At 38.8% G+C, this 22696-nt stretch overlaps 1 protein-coding gene across 1 annotated transcript in view; it reads right to left on the reverse strand.

The window, feature by feature from the left end:
- Nucleotides 1-22696, reverse strand: part of gpr158b (G protein-coupled receptor 158b) — a 128015-nt gene that overhangs the window by 96226 nt on the left and 9093 nt on the right. Inside the window, exon 2 of the mRNA XM_034103614.2 lies at nt 16232-16337. Coding sequence (XP_033959505.1) covers nt 16232-16337 — 106 coding nt within the window. The remainder of the gene's footprint in view (nt 1-16231; nt 16338-22696) is intronic.

The raw sequence follows: 22696 nt of genomic DNA on the forward strand, positions 1-22696 counted from the left end.
TTTCTGGTTCCTCCCGATAAAATGTGATGTAAATCTGTAAACACGACACCAAGATGGGAGTTGGTAAGCGAGGCGAAGAGAGAGAGAAAGAGAGCACTCTGCATCCCTCAGAGATCTATAAATACACTGAAAGCATTAAACCCTAAAAGCATTACAATCACACTATCCCCTGGGTATGGAATCTGCCTGCTGCTGTTTCACAAGACAACCAACCACTGGATGTCTGAGGAGAAGAGACCTTGGAATAAAGCCTGTCTGGAATTTCTCCATCAAAAACGGCGATATATAGCCGCTTATTGATTGGTGGCTTGTTGCGGTTGCAGTGCTGGGACTCGAGCTGAGTGCTGCTGCCGGTCCCCCTGCATCCTTAAAAGGGTATTACCTGGGGAATTTTAGTTGATAGGATTGCAAATTCAGAAAACCAGGGCTCTGATTTATTTAAGTTGGGAACAATCTTCAAAATGTTACCACTGATTGGCTACCCAGCCTTAGGAAAATGTGTCAAGAGTAGAATGCAAGCCTCAATTGGCATTTTAAGACCTGTGAGATGAAGGCTTAGTCTTTCCACATAGATATCAGGGTGGGTGGTCCCAAGCCTCCTACGTGGACTCGACTGGGAGGCCTCACTCAATTAAGATCCAACTGCTGCTGCCACAGACTTGACAGGCTCTTACATTTGGCTGTGGCAGCCGCGGAGCTGCAGGCAACAGATTAGAGAGTGAATGGTGTTTCTCTGTGGAGTATGAATCTTCCCTGACGACTGTCCCTCACTGCTGTCACTCCTCATCCCTCCCTCCCTTCATCCCTGTCTCATCCTGCTCTCCATCCTATTTGCATCCTCATCCTTCGATTTCCCTCACTTTCTGCTACAATGTTATCATGCCTCATTATAGATCAAAGGAAGAAATATGAAGAAATCGCCAGGAAACCAGCTTTTGTTACCTTCAGTTTTGTTTAAAATGTTATAAATTATTTCATATTTTTAATTGAGAACACATATAATTATTCATTCTTAAATGTAGAGTAAGTTTCCAGTGTAAATAACTTTTTTCCAGAAAGCAGGCCACTCCAGAAATTTAGGATACTAAGTAGCACATTAAGAAACTTGAAATTGAGGAGCTTGTAAGAGGCGGTAAAACTGATATTGCTGAAGTTGTAACCAAAAACACATTCATAGACTTCCTCCTGGACAAGATGTTATAAACAATGAGCCGTTTGTGAGATTGTGACTTATTTAGAGAGCCTTCTTAGCGAGAAGGGTGTCTTCCCGACTGTGAAACATTTCGACATCTACAAAGTGCCAAAAAAAACAATGATCCATCCATACTATTAACACCAAAAAGTCTATGGAAAGGTTATTGAAAAGGATTGAGGCACAATAAATATCTACAAGACACATGACAATTCGGACATCGTTCGCTTCAAAATGTTATGCTCTTGGTAACCCTCTAAGTCAGTTTTCGCCTGTAGTCTCTTTATGAACAAACTTTCCTTTTATGTGTACTTCGTTTTTAGGCTTGATTACAAAACTACTTGATACAGTTAAGCAAATTATCGTATTTAGTTGAATTTAGGAAAACATTGTGAATTCAGTTAGAATATATATGCATGTGACAAATATACTGCAACTTGTTAATAAATTAAGATACATAACAAGAAGAAGATCAGCGGTCTCCTGGGTCAAAGTTCTCTGTTTGTTTGAGCCATGAATCATCATATTCTGCAACCAATATATCAATCCGGCTACTCATGTCAGTAAATCCTTGCAGAATGGTTTATATTGGAGTGAGTTGAAGGCCCAGTGCATGTCATTCAGCTGAAGGTAACAGACACAGAGGGCTACTGACCTAAGCCATCAGGAGTTGAGTTGAGTGTTAAAGCAATGGAGCAATAAAACGATGGTACTACACCTACAGTATGTGTCAGCTGTGACGCCTTTGGGCCCAAAAATACTTTTTCCCATCAACTTATAAACGGAAAGAGACGGAAATCAGAGGATAATTGTCCCAAAAGTTATAAAATGTGCTTGAATCAGAATCTGCTGTTATTTTTCCTCTCCTCATTTGACCGATCCAAGACGAGATGCAGCAACTTGGAGGCGGGGTTTAAGGAAAACGCAAGTGCGCATGCTCTGTAGTCCCCGAATGATCCAGGTATGTTTGTTCTCGGGAGTCAGGCCATTTTGACTTCATACGCCACTGAGCAAATTCCATAGGAATCAACGCTGTATCCAGTTCTCTTCAGACATCGATGCACTGACCATGTTCTGTATTTGACAATTTTGTAAAACCAAGTATATGTGGGGTCTCCTGATTTAAGAAGGTTTAGAATAGACAATAAAAGAAGGAGCATCGTTGCAGTAATTAGGCAGCATTAAGCATCCTTAAGTTTGCGCTGACTGGACCGGCAAGGATATGAAACAATGGAGGGAGCTCATTGTGGCTCATTATGTACCAAAATGCAACCTCCTGAGACATGTTAAACTGAATTCCCCTAATATATAACATGGCTTTCTATAATGCTCCAAGTTAAAACAGAGATAAAAATGGCAATGTCATAATTGTCTGGCTTTGCAGTTATGCTCATGACCCGTAAAGTCATTTGGAATTTCGAAACTGGTGGGATTCTCCTTTAAGATTTCATTATTTTGAATTTGTGTCAAAAAATGATCAATCTCATCACGCTCAAACTTAACAACTTTCAGTAGTGTCATATCAAATTCCGATATATGACCTGTTGTCTTTTTAGGATAATAAAACAAATAAAACAAACCTAAAATCCTTTGATGATAACTAAAGAGATGGCTTTCATTGTCAAAGATTGGTGGAGCCTATCTCTGTGAACTAAAAACGATTCACTTTGACAAAGAAAGCTGCAGACTCCGCCTGCAGTGTCTTTCCGCTGGGTGTTTTATTAAAGCTGAGAAAGATATTGCAAAAACAAACTCTTTTTAATAAAAAGTGTTTACACTCAGTGCACGAGTATTGAGCACAACTGACTTGAAGCTAAACTATGCCTGGTCTTGTATTATTGATGTGGTTTTATAATAACAAAGGCCCGGCAGTACACTTCTGCTGCAGTGCTGCTCAGCTCCCAGCTGGCTGTCTCCTGTACCTTAAAAAATGTTGCATACAATAGAAATATTCTCTATATTCTATATCATAAAATACACGTTTGCAACACAACGCACTGCAGTGGCATGACTTTTTTTACATGAGTGGGCCCATTTAAAAAAGAAACCATTTTGTGTCACAGTCATGGCAGTGAATAGGATCAATCCAGATGGCAATTGGCTTTAATGGAGACAGTACTGTATGGTAACGCACAATATGAATTTGTGCTCTGTTACAGTACGTGTCTCCCCCATGGATGTGAAGAGAACTGGATACAGCGTTGGAAGTGGGGCCTCGTTCAATCCTATAACATTTATTCAGTGGGGTGTGAAGCCAAAATGGCCTGAATATAGTGAATAAATATACCTGGATCTTTTTTAGAATCCATGCACATTTGCGATTCCCTTACGCCCCGCCTCCTTGCCGCGTCACGTCTGGCTCGAAAAAAAGCAGCATTTAGCGCATTTTACAACTCTAAGGACTCAGAATTTAGGACCTACGGTAGGAATACTTTTAGGCCCATTATGGTTTCAATTAAAGCTATTTAAGCGTCCTGGCTGGAAGTTGATTTACTCAAAAAAAAAAACTGCTGTGAAAGATGTCTCTTTTCTAATGTAAGTCAATGGGAGAAAGTATCTTTGGGCCCAAATGGCATAACGGACTGACCCATACGTTTAGTACCACCATGTGGTCACTACGAGGATTCGCTATAACGCTCGGCCCACTTCCTGTGGGCTTAGGCTCCCTAGATCACAAAAGTCTTCTTTTATATATATCGACATTTTCAAAGCTGTACAATAAGGTTTGCTTCGTTCATTTGAGAGTATATTTACCTTTGTTTCACCTTTTATTATAAAATACAGCTTTGAATATAAATACAAGTGGTCAGAGTCTGATGATAAGAGAACAACAATGCTTAAACACACACAAGCATTTACAGTTATTATTATGCAGTAGGTCTTAAAAGAATTAAACCGAGCTCGAGCTGTTCAGCTTTTAAATCCCTGTGGAGAGCTTGAGAGCCTCTGGCAGAACAAAACCAAAAAGACAGAGCAGAACGGGTTATTTTCTGTCTCCTCTGCTCCTCGTTTTTTCACTTGCAAGAGATAAGACAGGTAAAAAACAGGTCTTGCGAGTATCAGCTCTCCTGACAATTAAAGAATGACATATCTTAGAAGAAACCCAAAATCCAGCATATTTCTCAATGTAAGCATCCAGTACATTCCGCAGGCTCTTGCAGTGTCTTATTCGTTTGGATATCCCCTTCCTTAAATGCAGTTTATACTGACTGTAAGACTTTGGAAGCTTAAATCCTCGACTTTCTCTCACAATGTGCCAGAGACGATAAGGATTGCACAAAACAACATAGTAAGGGAGAGACAAATATTCAATTTATGTCACTTTTATAACCCCAGCCTGAGACTGTTTTCTTGCAGTGGGGCACATTTGGCCACAATTCATCTTCCGAATAGCAGGAGGAAAGATGGATCACTATTAAGAGTTGCTGAGCTGCAGCTAGAAATAATACTTTTGATGCTTTTTCTATTTTGGATTTAGTTTTTCGTGTCAGCATAAAGTCCGCAAATCTACACTGTAATGATAGCAGCCAAGTAACCCATGTATGCCGAAGACGATGTTGCTGCAGCCTTTAAACTAGGGATGCAAGATTCAAATCTATTTAGTTGATACAGTAACCCATCATTGGGTGTTACTTGAGTAATATTTTGAATGCAGGACTTTCACTTGTAATTGAGTATTCCTACACTCTGATACTTCTACTTGTATTCAAGTACAAGATCTGAGTACTTCTGCCACCTCTGCCCATAAGGGAAAGAAAGACAATGGATGATTTAATATTCCATTTCTCTGAGCTAACACAACAAAAACAAAGAACATTTCTGACTTGGGATTCTGACTGTTTGACGTTCATTTACTTTTTTCTGGTAAAGTGCATCAACAGAAACGTGTATTGCAAACTGCAATCATGTGTTTTCTCTTCTGAAACACCAACATGTTTTGTTCTCTTGTAAATGTTTAATAGAGACCAAACGGTAATACTACAACTTCTGTGTCAATCTGGGCGTCATTAGGCCCCAAAACACTTTCTGCCATTGATTTACATTCAATCTCAATCTACATTGGGCCAAGACGAAGACACCTTGGCGAATATAAACAAATAACTAACTTTAACTTCCATTAATGAACTTCCATAATTCTACCAATCCTGAGTATCTTCAGGCTCGATCGCTCTTATTGTTTGTCACTCGTTAGCAACATGAAATGTAATGTAGTCAATGAGAGCAATTTAACTTTGAATTGTTGCAAATCCTTCATTGACTGTAATTCAATTATCAAAATACAATGTAATAAATACAATAATATAATATATATATATAATATACATTTTCCATTATCGACCTTTAATTTAGCTGTAATTCCCTAATCGGAAGAATTAATACATTTCAGCTTCTTCGGGCCCATTCTCTATCGTGTACTATCCACTTTAAAGCAGTACAAGAAGCTGAAGGGAAATCTTGATTATAAATCAGTGTGTTCAAGTAATGATTGACTTTGTAGGCTGGGAAAGGCAGATCAGTACATGTCGACAGATTGAGCGATAACCCAAGGTTTTTACATTTTTTAACAACATACATTTCCCATTTCCAGGCTCTGTATCTATCGTTCATCACCACTTTAAAGCAGTAAAACAAAGTTGAAGAGTATTTCATAATTATAACTCAGTATGTTCAAATAATTATTTAATTTGTAGGCTGGCAAAAGCATGTGGACAGATGGAGGGATCATTTCTGGCTTGCCTCTCTGCCCCTACTCACAGGAGATAATTGGCGTCAACACAGAGAAAGGAGTAATGGTGATGGAGGAGGCAGAAATGGAAAACATGAGAGTAAAAGAGAGATGAGGAGGGAGCGATGGCCAAAAATTGAGAAGGGATTTTGGAGAGTGTGAATAGCCATGGAAACAGAGGGTGTACGAGGGGAGGAGGAAGTGGAGCTGATTGAGGAGAGGAAGTGAGAGGAGAGACAGAGGGGGTAACCCTCCTTGGCTGTCACAGCAGTTTACACTCATTAGCAAAGCTCTGCCTTTGAAGCCCTTTATCTCCAGCGGCACGTTTCACACACACACACACACACAGGCACACACACACACACACACACACACACACACACACACACACACACACACACACACACACACACACACACACATACTCAAACACACTGCAGACAAGTCGATGCTTTCTTACATTTAAAAAGCACACAAAGAAGAAGAAGAAAAAAGACATAAACCTACTCAGATGCATCCAGTCACAAATCACCCACACTAATCATCCTCATCCTTGTTTAATTATATAACCAGGGGCTCCTTATGTAACGTGCTTCCCCTTCGACTGACTATCCATATTGCATGAAGTCTTGTATTTGGTTCATGGTGACACATACCTTCCTGCACAGCCTCACTGTTTCTGGGCAGACCAGAAAAAAAGGCCAAGAAGAAGAAGCTCATATGCAGAACATGTAACCTACAACTCCTGCTTAAATATTTGTTTTGTATTTTGTTAAGGATTCCTATTGAACAATCCACTAACTTGAGTTCACCTGTTAAGCCCGAAGGTCCCCGCCGACGGGGACCCTGATTTTTTTTATACACACTCACACAAATATTTTTAATATTTTTTTAAGAATATTTTTTTTTATTTAAATATTTTTAATTTTTTTTGTTTGAATGGAATGAATACCTATAGTGATTATTCAATGTAATACAATGATTTTTATAGTCTGGTATCTGAAAAAGGTCAAATGGCACTGATGGAACCAAATGTGCCCAAAGCTTATTCCGCCTGGACTTTATTTTCATAAACCTCTCTAAAAAGGTCAAATGTCACTTGTTTTGCCTCAATCTTGATACAGGGTACTTATTATATGTTATAATTTGGATTCCTAAAGCTTTTAGGCTACTAACCCATCATTCAAGGTTGGTCTTCACTATAAGTAATGGGTTTTCTTTAGGCGGAGACAGGAATTTACATTTTTTTGCTATGTTCCATCTGAATTTACTCTGACACAGAAACATCTATATTGATTCTGACACTTCTACATCCAACTCACAGATGTAACCTTGCTTTGATAACAACAATTATTCATATAAACCTTTTAGAAGTGAAGTTACAGTCATTTGTTCTGGGAATGTCATTTTCGAGCCTGAAACCTGAAAAACAGGCTCAGGGTTTAACAGGTTAAGGATCACTAATCAATATGTTGTTCATTGTTAATGGTTTGAATTAGGACTGCAACTAAGGATTAGTGTTACTATCGATTCATCTGCTGATTACTTTTGGGGTTACAGTATGGGAGGCTGTGGCTCATGGGGGTTATAGTATGGGAGGCTGTGGCTCATGGGGGTAGTGCGTTGACCTTCTGATCTGGGGAGAGCAAGATTGCCCACAGTACCCAATGTAAGTGACATGAATTGTTTGTTGTATAAAATGTGAGAAGAATAGGGGAAATGTCCTTTCCAGTTTGTCAATTCAGTCAGACAACTCACGTTTGAAATGTTTCTTATCAGCAGTATTTAGATTGAGTTTGGCGTCATAACTTCCCATACATACTTTCTACAGAGACCATCGAGGAGTGATACTTAAATAACTATCCCCTGGGGCCTACAGGTGGATGCTGGGGAAGCATGGCACCAGCATTATAAGGCAGAGTGGGAGATGGCAAATATTGCTGCTTAAAAAGCGCCAGATTAAGAAGAATGTGTTTGGTTAGTTGTAAGAGGGGGCAAGTCATGTTACGTGTATATGTAACCCTTAACCTAAATCTACTGCCTGAGAGTCCAACATGATGATAGTTAAATGATATGAGACTGAGATAAGCTGGAAGTCTGTTTTTACATGAACATTTACTTTAACCATTATTTGATCCAAATAGTTGGGTTTTATCGATTGACATATAGATTAGATGTCATGAATCCTAGATTTTTGTGTTTAACGTTTCCTGTTTTATTTTGAAAAGTGTTCACCCCCTCTTTCATGGCTGTTTTCACTTCCTGTGTGTTCACCTGGTGCCTTTGTGTCTGGCCTCCCCTCCCTTCTTGTCTTTGTGGTTAGTCTTTATTTAGGCGTTTCTCCCCTTGTGTCCCCGTCTGTTTTCCCAGAGGTCCTGCCTGTGTTTTGGATCCTGTTCCTCGTGCCCCACGGTCTGCACCTGTTCAGTTTGTCTTTACTTTAGTTTTGCCTTGCTTTTGTATCAGCTTTATTTATTTAAAAGCTCACTTTTTGTTTAAACTTTATTCTTGCCTCCTCTTTAACTGTGTTTCAGTACAACATCTTGATAAAACCTTGACATTAGACAACCAATCTGAAAGTTGACCCAATGAGAATTATCACCCAACTTCACATGTCCAAGCCCTGCTATGCATTTTTATATCTTGCACGTTTCACATCAATGCAATATCCGTAAGAATGAAAAACCCTTTCTATCATTCAGACTGTTCATCCGTATAATTCCAATAAAGTTGAATAGCCAAGCTTAGTTTCATTGTATTTCGTATGTCGTATTTGTAATCTTTTTTTGTAAGGAGTTCAACATGATACAAAGTATGTGTTCCCTTTTATATTAGCTGATTCAATTGCATATTGGGTTTTATATGCAAATGAATCAAAAAGTCAGCTTTGCATTGTTGGTATTTTCGCCATTTGGGAGATATGTCGCTGTCCGAAATGTACAACATGGAGGACTTCTAAGAACTTAAGAAGGCCAACATGAGCAACATCCACGAGCTACCTTCCCAACATAGGAGAGGACAACAACAGGCTGTTTTTCCTTTGACGCATTATAAACAGAGTTGAAAAGCTGCAGTGTTAACATAACAGTTGTTTAGCTACAGACTGAGCCATTACATCATAGTAACAATGAGAAGCCGTGGTAACACTCTGCTCTGTCACATTACTGGAGTCTGTCTTGGAATTATAGTTCTCTCTGAGACAGAGCCTACGGGTGTGTTTGTTCTCAACGGGAAGCAATGAGCTTCACACTGCCTTTCCACCGCCCATTTCCCAAAAACTGTACTTAGTGAGAATTAGAAATCAACTGTTTTTTAATGAGGGCTTTGGTACAAAAGGCTATTATTTTCTCCTTGGTCTGTACACAAGCCACAAAATCCCTTCATTTTCTTTTTTCCTAAATGTAGTGTTGTGTGCAACACATGCACTCTGAAACTATTTGGCATCCAAATGATTTCTCCTGGCAGCTTTTCACTACACTGAATTGGTACTTTGAGTGTGCAAGAAAATGGAAGTAATGTCCCAGAATTACTTTAATGAGGGTTGGCTGAACAACAAGAATAGGACATTAATTACAGCAAACATAAAGTGGTAAAATAAATTATTATAGTTTTATTATCGAGTAGGAAATAGAACAACAGGACAAATGACAGGGGGAAGAAAAAAACAAGACATTGAACATTTCACGTCTTTAATTAAAGACACAATCTGAATTTTAACATTTAACAATTTCAACATTTTTATTATCATCTAAACCATTATTTTACAGCTTGTTCTTCAAATATATTTGCTATAGATTGATTTCATTTTGAAGATTATGAAAGCCCTTTTATCACTTCCCCTTCTGAAACGGTGCTTTGATTCTCACCTCTCTTTGATTAAAGTGACAGTCTGGAGATATTACAGAAGCTCCAACACCATCAGCAAACTGTCAACGCTCATGATGGAAACCTTTTTGCCTCACTGGAGCTACTTTTTTTATTTTGTATATGTTTTTTTTACCATGCTAGCAGCTTGTCTCTATGAATAGTTATGTTGCTTTGCTGGTTGGCCCACCACTTCGGTTAAGACTGAAATGTCTCGACAACACTCACAGAAATATTTGGCCATAATATAGAGGATTTATGTATTTCAATTGCATATAAAATGTTCATCCATTTGGATTACATAGTTGTTACATAAATTGACTGAAAAATAAACTCTATGCATTGCAAATACATAATAACTATTTCTACAACCTTATTATCAATACATCCAATGTGTTTCAAATACATTAGAACTGGCTTATGTATTCGATATAAATAAAGCCTATGCATTTTAAATTCATAAGATCCAGGTGTATGTATATAAAATAAATATAGCTTAATTGGTGCATTAATTTAATAATGCATAAAATGTATACTTTGTTTGTAATAATCTACTTTCGTAATACATAACCTCATTCCCCACACTAACAGCACTAACAACAAATGTGTCATGCCACCTTGTTTCACATTTTAATGCATCAAGAAATCACAGTACACACCCACAAAAAGTGGAGTACACGTTACTATAGTAACTCATCGTGTGCATTATTAAATTAATGCACCAAATAAGCTATATTTATTTTATATACATTGCATATAAAATAAAGCCTATGCATTTAAAATGCATAGGCTTTATTTATATCAAATACATAAACCTGGTTCTAATGTATTTGAAACACATTGGATGTATTGATAATAAGGTTGTAGACATAGTTATTATGTATTTGCAATGCATAGAGTTTATTAGTCAATGTATGTAAGAACTAATCCAAATGTAAATGTAATCCAAATGGATGGAAATGTTATATGCAATTGAAATACCTAAATCCTCTATATTAGGCCAAATATTTCTGTGAGTGAACTATTGGATGAATTGTCGTTAACTGTGTTGCAGACGCTCTTCATCCTCAGATGGTGCATCATATTGACTTGCATGATTCCAGGCACCTGTTACTTGTGTATTGCCAACAATGTAATGGAATGCCATGAAATCCAGCATAGTCAATGATACCAAACAATCACGTGAGCATGTTAGCATCGTTATTTGGACTTTGTTCAAATGCAAATGTTAACCGTTCACAACAAGCCCTGCTGCTAGCATGGCTACAGACCTGTTGCTTTTGTGTTTCTATGGGGAGAGCAGTGCCGCCCGACTAGGCAGAATCACTTCTTCGGCGTACCACTTAAAATTGTCACCGAGCGCTGCACTCTAAGTTAACATAATTTCTTCTTTGACCTAGTTACTTCTGACCTTTAGACACTAAACCAATCAGATGACAGCTCTATGTAGCAGCACAAGCTAGCAGAGGAGATAACCATAGAAACATAACTGGCTGTTATTTACGTCAAAACTCTGTGCCCAACCTCGCGGTGAGCAAAGAGCAAATCACTTATCATGTGAATGCTGCTTCAAGCGTGAGGAATTCTAAAGCTTGTGAATAAATCTCAAAGGGCCTATCTATCAACTTTAACAAAACTAAACTAAAATGTACGTTTCTACCTTTTGATTTCGATCCAATCCAGAATGTAATAGGATGCTCTTTTGCCAATGCGTCACCCTTTTACCCTTTTAATTAAATTAAAGGGGACCTATCATGCAAAATGCACTTTTGTACGTCTTTTATACATGAATATGTGTCCCCGCCCCCGGTGTGTCAGGGAACTCACCAAGCGTCAGAAAACACAACCCTCTCTCTTTTCCTCCATACCCAAATCTCTAAAAACGGGGCTGCAACAGAGCTGATTATTATTTGAATTATTCTGACGTCAGAAAAGGGGTGCTCCGCCTATATGGGCAACTCTCCACCTCTCAGGGGAATGAGAGACCGCTGGAAAGCGCTGGAGACGCTGTAGTACATATGCCAGGCCTGTAAGTGGCGCTGTAGTCTGCCACAAAAGCAGAATCAGCCCTTGAGAAAGAGCTAAATGAGGCATGGCTAAAATGCATGATCTGTTTGGTATTTTGAAAAAAAACTTCACAGACATGTTTTATATAGGTATGGCCCTACAATATATGTTTCAAATATAGCATGATAGGTCCACTTTAAGTAGTTCTACCATAATCCTTCTGACAGTCTAACAAACCAAGCCAAAAACACAACCCCTGCAAAGGCAGTTAAAGCTTTAGCTCAGAGCTTTTGTCAGCATTTTGTGAACTCCTTGAATGTACCAGACATTAATTCACAAGCAAAAGTCCCAAACTCAAATTTAAATTATCGTCAGATGGACAAGATTGATGACATTGTTAGAAACGGATGGATTTTCATGGTCTATACTTGTCGCCTCTAAGTTAAAAACATTTGTAATGACTGAATATCATTTGAAAGTTCTATACAATGTTTTTCTTAGATCCTGCATACATTCCTGGATACGAAACAGAGACAAACAACACTGCTGATTCAAGATGGCACTGAATCATTGACTGCCGTTTGGCCAAACATGGTGTGTGAGGGAGAATCATCAGAGGAGGAGTGTAAATGAGTGGTAAGCGCCGTAATGATCCCCCTTTCATAGTGTGTCATATTCACGTTTAAGATCATGAGGCGTTTGAAAACAGATTTGTACTGAGAGGAGAAGGAACAGCCTATGCATAAACATTAATGTACCTAATTGGAAGCAAATGATGCACTTCAACACAAACACAGGAGACACCCGCATAATTCAAAGCATTTCCATGAAAGCAGTAAGAGGCTGTTTGTGCCCAGCACTGTGATGATGATAGAAAAACACCACTCACACCATCTGCACATACACAAATCTGAACGGGATTAGTATAACGCTAATCAGCACCAGTGAGATTTTACCAGCCTTTTAAAGCTCACCTATTATGCAAAATCCACTTTTTCATGTCTTTTTTACATTTTTACTAACTTACTTTTTAACCAAATATCTCGGGGGCGTGGGGAGTGGCTCCTTATTTTCATCTGAAAGAGCAACTTGCAGGTTAGAGACCCCAGTGAATACATGTGTAGGAAAATGATGTATACACTAGATTTTCAGCCCATGGCCTCTGGAGAGAGTATGTGCTGCAGGGGGGTGGATGCACCTCGCACAACGCACCCAGGAACGAAAGCTAGCTCTGGTCCTTTTCCTGTTGGGGAAACTGTGGACTTGACGCTGACAGGCTGGAGTTTGTGCAACCTGCATAAACTCAATAGCTCACCATGATTACAAATGGTGAAATGCAATTTAAAATGACCGAAAAAAGACCAGCTCACTAAATCACAAGCGCTCAAACCAACTACTACCGTGAATTTCAGCAGAGACTTTTTTAATTGTAATTTTCAGGCAAGGTTAAGCATAAATGTAGTAAAAAAAAAAAACTGCAAGTTGCTCTTTAAGTAACAGACACAGAATCAGCACTTTTGAAACAGGGCTGAAACAGAGGGGTTTATGGGATGCTACAATGGTTGATCTGTTTGGTGTTTCAAGCCAAACACTTCAGAGACATGTTTTGTATATAACTCAAAACTATAATATATTGATGAAAAAGAGTATTATAGGGGACCTCTAAAGTATAGAACAGGGGTGTCAAACTCAAGGCCCGGGGGCCAAATCCGGCTCGCAACTTCATTTTCTGTGGCCCCACAAGAGCTTGCAAAGAATATAATATGTTTATTATATGGTTACAGGCCGCTTTACAGAAGCACATTGCCCATAAACTACATGTCCCACAATGCATCTCAAATTAGACTTTTTTTCTCGGAATTTGACTTTTGTGATGATACCTTTTTTTCAAGATTTCACTTATTTATTTTAGTTTTTCCAGAATTTGGCTTTTCTTTTCAAATCATTTTGTGACATGCGCACTGAAGAGACTTGCAATTGTTTGCCCTAGACTTCTGCTTTCAGACATAGTTAATTATGTTTATATTATAAGTTATTACCCTATCCGATAATAAACCAATACAGAGGCAATAATGTAATATAATACATTATTTTATATATATTGAATATTTATATATTTATTCTTATATAGTCTTATATATAAAACTGGCCCTTTGAGTGCAACCATGATGCTAATGTGGCCCGAGTTGAAATTGAGTTTGACACCCCTGGTATAGAACAATGCAGAGGAAACAGACAAACAGATCAAGATGGACATGAGGCAGAACGTGTTTCCTCCGTAGTTTCCCCCCAAATAAAAGAAGGAAAAAGTGGGGAGGCACACAGACAAAGAGCATGGTCAATTATTCACCGCATCTTGCTGCAATCCATTACACTGCATTTATTATACATCATATGGCCAGCGACATACCACGCAAGCCTGAGCAGCTACTGCTGTAGAAAGAGAGGCATCCTGCAATACATCAAATAAAACGCATTGGAACTGACATGAGCAAGGCAGTGAGCGAACAGCCAGGCCCACACACTGACAAAACACACACACACACACGTATGCACACAGCAGAGAGAAGCTCTAATAGATACAAACATGATGTATTGCTGCTGCCAGTTCCATCACAGCAGTCACACAGGTAAGAGCTCTATACCACGGAGAAGACAGTCACACACACATATCACCATCATCAACCCTCATGATCACAGACAAGCACATTCACTGAGGTCTACAGACACTGCACTACTATCTGGGGTTTGGTTTTAAAACACAATGTGCCATGCAATGAAAGGAAGAATCCTTGTATTGCCATGTTAGCAAGAGCTATGATTCTCTGCTCTCACCTAATAATATAATAGAGTGGTACAGTAATACGTTCTAAAACTCTGAAATGGCATTCTACTACATCGGTTCCCTTGTCTCGAAGTCAATAATTAATTGAACGTGTTTGTGTTTAGCCTGAAATTAGGTCTCTGTTTAACACAAGCTCACAAGATTTTATTATGTTGTTGTACGAAAAGATATGTCAGTGATTAACCCAATTGTGATTGTCCAAAGAAACATTTTCTATGTGTCATAAAAACAGCAGTGGCTAAGAAGTGACTAAATTATACTACTTTTCTTTATCAGTTATAGTCTCTGATGTGACAGCTGTTTTTGTTTTTTTGTGTTGAATATTAAGTATGGTGCATGCCGTAGACAGTGTCACCAATGTCTGTTACTGCACTAAAAAGACAGTTAAAAAAAAAAAAAAAGATTATTTATTTATTTTTACAGGTAGAAAAGTGTTTATTAATCCAGCTTGAACCAACATTTTGTCTGATTTATTTTGGGCGCGATCATAGGTCTAGTGTTATTGGCTCTATCCATTGTGTCTTTCGGTTTGTTTTGCATTTCCACCACTTATATCCAAACTAAAGTATCTTTAAAAACTATTGAATGGCTTTCTGTTAAATTGTATATTGTAGTGCCAGGAAAAGGGAGTCGGAGGCGGTGTATTAAGAACAGAGTTCCAATCTTTATTATCCATTAATCATAGAGAGGTTAACACATCAACTGCTCTGCTTGACGAGCTAGCAGGAATGGGTGCTAACGCTACAGGTGTTCCCACTAAAGGGTCCGTGTGGCAACACAATAAGAGAGGTGAATTATGTCCAATAACGTGTCACCACACAATGATAATTTGTTGTACCCAGAGGATAAAGCCTACAGATACTGATCAGAGCTCTAATGCTAGCCTTGGGGTCTGTCTATAGGATTACTAGTATTATTTTTTTTCCAATTCCACCCTTTTGTTCCAGAGTGAAATATCTCTTCAACTAATTATTGGCTTTCCGTAATCATTCATGGTACCTAGAGGATTAAGCCTCAAGATACTGATGCCCGAAAAGGTTTTGAAAAATCATTCCCAACCTCCCTACAGTGTACCTGCTAGCATCGTTTTAGCACCGTAATAGTGAGCATGTTAACATACTTCAGTTAGCATTTAGCTCAAAGCAGCGCAGTGCCAGCTAAAATAAATGTAAATTTGTGTTAAGAACTATCTTTTGAACGTTTATCATTGTGGCTGAGTGAAATATGTTTTGTTCACTTAGCTAATGCTCTCAAACTTTTGAAGAATCTTATAGTAAGTAAGCCAGTCGAGTTCACTTGATTATGGAGCATGGTATTGAGAGTAGCCTAAATGGTGATAAATGCCTCTTTCAAGCCTTTCTCTTAGATATTTATCAACTGTTTTCACTTGATTCACATCTGATTGAATTTGTGGAAAGCGTTTGGTTGCATTCTTAAGAAAATAATATTCAGAATGAAGGGTGTATGTGTAAAGGATATAGTGAAGTGAAATCTTACCTCCTTTATGACAAATGAGAATGAGAAGACAGACAAGTGAAGTCACATGGGAGCATTTGCTGTGATTGCAGATTGAACGGAAAATGTTACCCAAACTCACTTCCATACTGGTGAGATTACAGCGGTGAGTCCCAGCAAACCAGCCACTGTTGGAGCACTGGTCAATGTCCACGTCCTGCAGGTTCACATCCACACGAACCACACCCCTGCCAGAGAGAAGAAGGGGAAATGGGAATGAATGTTGAGTAAAGTTAGCAGAAATCCTGAGAGGGAAATCACGAGAGAAAACTGTGCGAACGGAGCAATCACAGAGAAAGATGAGAGAGAGAGCGGTGAGATAAATGGATGGATGTGATAAGGAGACGGAATAAAAAATTGAAGATGCAGATAGATTGGGATAAATGATAAGAAAAAAGAGAAGAAAATACACTTCATTAGAATATGAGAGCAGTGGAATTAAAGGGGAAGTAAGGATAATGATAGCATAAAACATGAGGGACATCAATGTAGAAATTAGACATTGGGAAAAAGGAAAAGAGAAGTGGAAATGTGACTAAATAATACGAGGTTAGGCAAATTAGTGCGAGGCAGGAGGAAGGGGAGGCAGAGAAGGCCAGAGTGAAATAGAGGAAAATTAAAAAGAACAGGAAGAGTGATGCTCAATGGAAGTAAGGTCAACGGTGGAGGAAGGGAGGACGGCAGGGTGGCAACAGAGAGGAATGAATGACATAGATTGGAAGTGGGAAAGGGAGAAAAACACAGAAGAAGAGACGAGAGCGCGGCAGATAGAAGCGGAGAGGAAAGTGAGTGAAGAGAAGAGTTAGCGATACAGGGAGAGAAGCGGAGAGGAGAGTGAACAAGCGTGTTAGCGGCAGACAGGGAGAGACAAATAATTACACATGGCGCTCTCCAAGAAGAGGACAGTGAGAACAGAGCTGTTAACCCTGAGTGGACTCATTCATGTTCATCCTGCCCACTGGGATCACAGAACCAGTGTGTCTCATTTGTTCAGAGACCGTGGCGCTCATTAAAAGTGCCAAAACGCCACTATGAGACGAAACACAAAGTGTTTGACCAAACGTTATCTCTCAAGTCAGAACTGAGGTCACAACAAATAAGCCGTCTCAGAGCCCGATATGATCAGTCGACCAGGATCAAAATTAAAACTAAATATCGTTCCAGGGCAGGCTAACCGAGGCTAACCAATGAGCACCTGCATGTGTGTATGAGAATGGCCCTGACACCATTTCAGCCCAGATTTAAACTCCTGGCAGGACAAGCTCAATTCTCGCACTGAATTAAAAAAAAGTGAGTGAGGGACTGCAATATAAGAGGGAAAGAAAGAGAAACTTTAAACTGTTCAATTGTTATGATGTGTAAAGACTGATATTGTTCTATAATCGTCTGAAACTGTTAAGTCATGATGTGAAATGGTTAACAAAGAAAAAGGGAAACTCAAGCTGCTGCTACACTTTATTTTATTTATCTAAAATTAAGCACTTTTGAGATGCACATATTTTCAAAAGCTATTTTATTTATTTTCTCTATTTTATTTTTAAATGCAGCCCGAGAGGAGCATTACACATATCCACAGTATTTACTGTATCTCTGTATAGTTCAATGTTAATTGACAATAAATATTGTTGTTTATGAATTGTACTTTCTTTATTTGATTGGCAGTCAGCTGTTGATTACATGCAGACGTTGATGAAGCTACAGCTACTTCAATACATATCACACTAATTCATAAAGCAAGTTAGACATTTTGATGTTCTGGACCTTTGCATGGCGAGATTTTCTCTAACTGGACTTCATTGAATTTTAATTGAATACCCCTGATCTAGACTGTGAGGACACAGACGTGTTTGTCCAAGCGGCTTATGTCTCGCAACAACTCCCAGGTGATTTACTTATTAGACGCAAGTATGCGTTCATCAACTGCCAAGCGATGGTCTCAGAAGAGGTTGCAAAGATCATCATACCTCTCCATGTGATCACTGGCAGTGACCACACCTCAGGGTTTTATGGGCACGGAAAAAAGAAGGTGATGGAGAAGGTGATGACTAATCCTGAGACAAGACAGTTACTGCGACGAGTGGGTGAGAATCTGGTGTTGGAAGAGAGAGTCAGAGCTGAGATGAAGGCATTTGTCCTCTCCATTGTCTATGCCGAGAGTGCATATGTTACCTGTGGGCAGGCCAGAGCTTCCAAGTGGCACAAACTGAAGAACCAGAGCACAGTCCGTCTGCCACCTGATGATGACTCATTGGACCATCATGTAGAAAGGACCCATTATATTGCATATTGCCAGCTGCATTACAATCTGCTTGAGCATCCTTCTCCCATTGGTCATGGCTGGGAACTTGTGAATTTGACCCAGCAGCTCACACGTACTGAGTTTTCTGATGAGAGTAGTGATGATGAGATGAGTGAGTGTGGAGAATCAACAGATTCAGATGAAGAGTATCAGTCTATTGTTATGTTGTAAATTCAATTTAAATGCCTACACACCTTACTTGTGTAATACCTTGTATTCTATTAAACACATTTGTCATCAAATTCAACTGAATTCATTCATAAATTAGTGAATGAGACATTTGTGAGCACAGAGCTACGGTTAGTTTGTCATCAGCCACAAATGTTGACTTTGTTGACCTCTGAGATGACCTTTGTGTACTTTTTTTTTGTAGTTTATAACTCAACTCAGCATGAGCATAGCTTTAATTAGAGCACAATATGAAGGCTCTACGACAACGTTGAACAATCAACCTTTTGGAGCTGAAACATTGGCGGCCATCTTGGATTTGAAGGTCAAAAATAGGTCAAATCATCAAAACAACATCAAATATGAATTCCTCGACCCAAAAAGTGCCATTTGGACGCATATGGACGGTTAGCAAACATGTTTAGCTCAGCATCAGCTATGTAATGTTAACTGATTTCTGATTCTGAAGTGTTTTGCTTATAAGTTGTTTGCATTTAGCTAAAGTGTGATGTTTTTCCTCATATTGCATTGCAATAGCCTGTTTAAAGTGATCATATAACAAACAACTAATCAGTACTGATACTGTATGCTAATAGATATAGGAGTGATAATAACACAGTAAATGCTTTGAATTTCTTATATATATAGCTGTGCAGTATTCTTAACAGACTGGATAGCAGCAGACAATAGAAGGCTTATTACAACCAGAAGAGACATGAGACTTTTATTTTTTTAGAGACTTGAGACTTGACTTGGACTCGTGACCAAAGACTTGAGACTTGATCAAGTCTCACCCCACAAAGACTTGAGACTTGACTTGGACTCGTGACCAAAGACTTGAGACTTGACTTGGACTTGCAAAAAAAGACTTGTGAACATCTCTGCCTGACTGCCAGCGTGAAGTCCATGTTTTTTCTGCTAAGAGCTAAGAACCAAGTTTTTTGATACTTTGTTACCTTGAGCTGTTACCTCTACGGAGAGCTCACAGTGCCACTTTTTTCAGTAAAGACTTTCTTTTGTACTTTGTTTGTCGAGTCGTGCTTTTGGGTTCATACTGGTTTGCCTAGCCGTGACAGGAATTGATAAATTCAATACAAGAATATCAGTGGCCATGCAGATAGTTATGGTAGTAGCTTCCCTTGTTTTGTGTCTCAATACCAACCTGTAAAGACAGTTATTACACATGCAGTGTGTTCAGCAACACTTGAGCCCTGTGGTGTTTTCCCACCAAAGGTGAGAAAGATTGTCGACTCTCTCTTTGCTTGCAGAGCCAAGCATCTCTGTGGGATAATACTATGGTTCAATGCATGGAGGCTGCTGGCCTGTGCATCAGAGAGCCACCACTGATCCCCACTGTGAAGAGAATATGTTTAAATACTGTTTGGGGATGTGACTGCAATACAGCATGAGAGGAAAACATCCTGAGACTTAAACAAGTGAGGCCAGCTGTTGCCTTCCAGCTTCTAGAGCTAAGTCTGGCTCTCTTACCATAGATAGGCTACTCTCACATAAGATCTGTGTCTGAATTTGGATACTTGCTTTAGCACACTGCCATGTTGTGCACTGTAAAGACACTGCAGTGTGTGAATATTAACTGTAAAGGGTTGTCAACAATTCTACATGGCTGCTTTGCCTTCACCGTTTTAGTTAGTTTAGTTTATTTGTTTAGTTGTCAGGGACCATGTACAAAAAGAACATCAATCTCAAAGAGATAAGATGCTTTGTAACAGATTATAGCTGTTTGCTCATTTCCAGCTGTAGTCCCTGGGCAGGTCAACACAAAACACAGCACATACAATTAGCAACATTTAATATACTTCACATAAAATGTACATTTCTATCTTCATAATTCAAAAAACTAGATATAATAATTCATTCAAATAAAATAATAAACACGATACAAAACGCAGAAAGCTAAACTAATATGTGCATGATTGTTTATTTAAATCCATGTCTTGATCTGGCCTGAAAACCAGGAGAAATCAGCATTAGCTTTTAGTTTGTTGGGAATATTGTTCCATTCTTTTATTGCTCTGTATAAGAAAGAGGATTGACCAACTGCAGATCCTCTTTTAGGGATTCTGCACTCCGTTGATGATCACAGTATTTAGCTAGCTAGTGACAATCGTTTGCGGTACTAAATCATTACACACTGCTTAATTAACCCTATAATATTGACAGTGGTTTTTTTACATCATTATAGTGGTCCATTACTTAAATGGTGAAAAAAACTCATGTAGAACTATTTCACACACACTATTTCATCAGCTGTGTGGAAGCAAGCTCTTGTATCGCCCCTCTTGAAAGCTGGTGATCCCACTGAGTTGAATAACTATCGTCCTATCTCAAATCTTTCTGTGTTATCAAAGATTCTTGAGTTCCTGTTTCTACTCAGCTAAAACTTTTTTTAAATGCACACAACATCCTTATCTCTATGCAATCTGGATTCCGATTAAAGCACAGTACTGTGACTGCCAGTCTGAAAGTCTTAGACGATATTAAGGCTGCTTTGTTGCATTGTTTATTGACATCGCCAAAGCATTTGACACTGTAGATCACCACATTATGTCTAATGTTATGTTGGTGTCTCGTTTCGGTCATAACGCCATTTGCTGGTTTCAAAGTTATCTAACCGACCATACTCAATGCGTCAGGTTGGGTAGTACGGTCTCTGAGCCTGTCACCTTGGAGAAGGGAGTTCCACAGGGCTCTATTTTGGGGCCCTTGCTCTTTTTATTATATGTAAACAATATTTGTAATCAGATGCAATTTTCTACATATCATATGTATGCTGATGACACTATTGTATACTCCTGTGCTCCTTCTCTGGATATGGCCATTTCCAATTTAAAAACTGATTTTATCACGCTGCACAATGCGCTTATTGATTCAAAACTGCTATTGATTGATGATTTTGCCTCCTTCTTCACTGTCAAAATTCAGAAAATCAGACAAGCAGTCAGTGCCTCTGCATCAGGTAGAGCAAATGTGTTGTCCCTATGTCCACCTAATATCAATTCAGACATCATGACACAATTCCATCAGATTAATGATAAAAACCAGGACATTATTCAACTTCTGAAATCCTCCTCCTGCTGCCTTGATATTATTCCAACAGGATTGTTCCTTGCATGGCCTCAGATCTACTTCATATAGTAAACAAATCTCTTCACTCAGGTATTTTTCCACAGGCCCTGAAAACTGCAGTCATTAGACCGCTCTTAAAAAAGAATAATCTAGATGCTTCAGTAATGAACAATTACAGGCCCATATCAAACCAGCCATTTCTAGGTAAAATCATTGAAAAAGTTGTTTTTCAACAGTTGAGTAACTTCTTGCATTTAAATAACTGTTTCAATGTGTTCCAGTAAGGCTTTCGTCCAAACCACAGCACTGAGACTGCTCTTGTAATGCTCTTAAATGACATCCACTTAAACACAGACAGTGGCAGAACTGCAGTGTTAGTATTATTAGATCTCAGTTCTGCGTTTGACACTGTTGACCACAACACATTACTAGACCGACTGGAAAACTGGGTGGGACTTTCGGAAACAGTTCTACATTGGTTTGAATGTTACTTAAAGTACAGAAACAACTTTGTTTCAATCGGTAAATACACATCTGAGTTGACAAATATGACATGTGGGGTGCCTCAAGGCTCCATCTTGGGGCCTCTTCTCTTTAACGTCTACATGCTACTACTGGCTCAGATAATGAAGAACAACAAAATAAGTTACCATAGCTATGCAGATGACACACAAATGTACATAACAATTTCACCAGGAGACTATGCTCCAATTCAAACACTGAGTAAGAGCATTGAACAAATCAATGACTGGATGTAGCTTCAGTCTGCAATGTTCAAAACAACAGATAAAGCCAGAAATCTAGGTGTAGTCATGGACTCTGACCTGAGTTTCAACAGTCACATTAAAACAGTTACTAAATCAGCCTACTATCACCTAAAGAACATATCTAGGATTAAAAGACTAATGTCACAGCAGAATTTGGAAAAACTTGCTTTTATCTTCAGTAGACTGGACTACTGTAATGGTGTCTTCACAGGTCTCACTAAAAAAT

The sequence above is a fragment of the Pseudochaenichthys georgianus genome, chromosome 17, assembly GCF_902827115.2.
Source record: "Pseudochaenichthys georgianus chromosome 17, fPseGeo1.2, whole genome shotgun sequence".
Lineage (NCBI taxonomy): Eukaryota > Metazoa > Chordata > Actinopteri > Perciformes > Channichthyidae > Pseudochaenichthys > Pseudochaenichthys georgianus.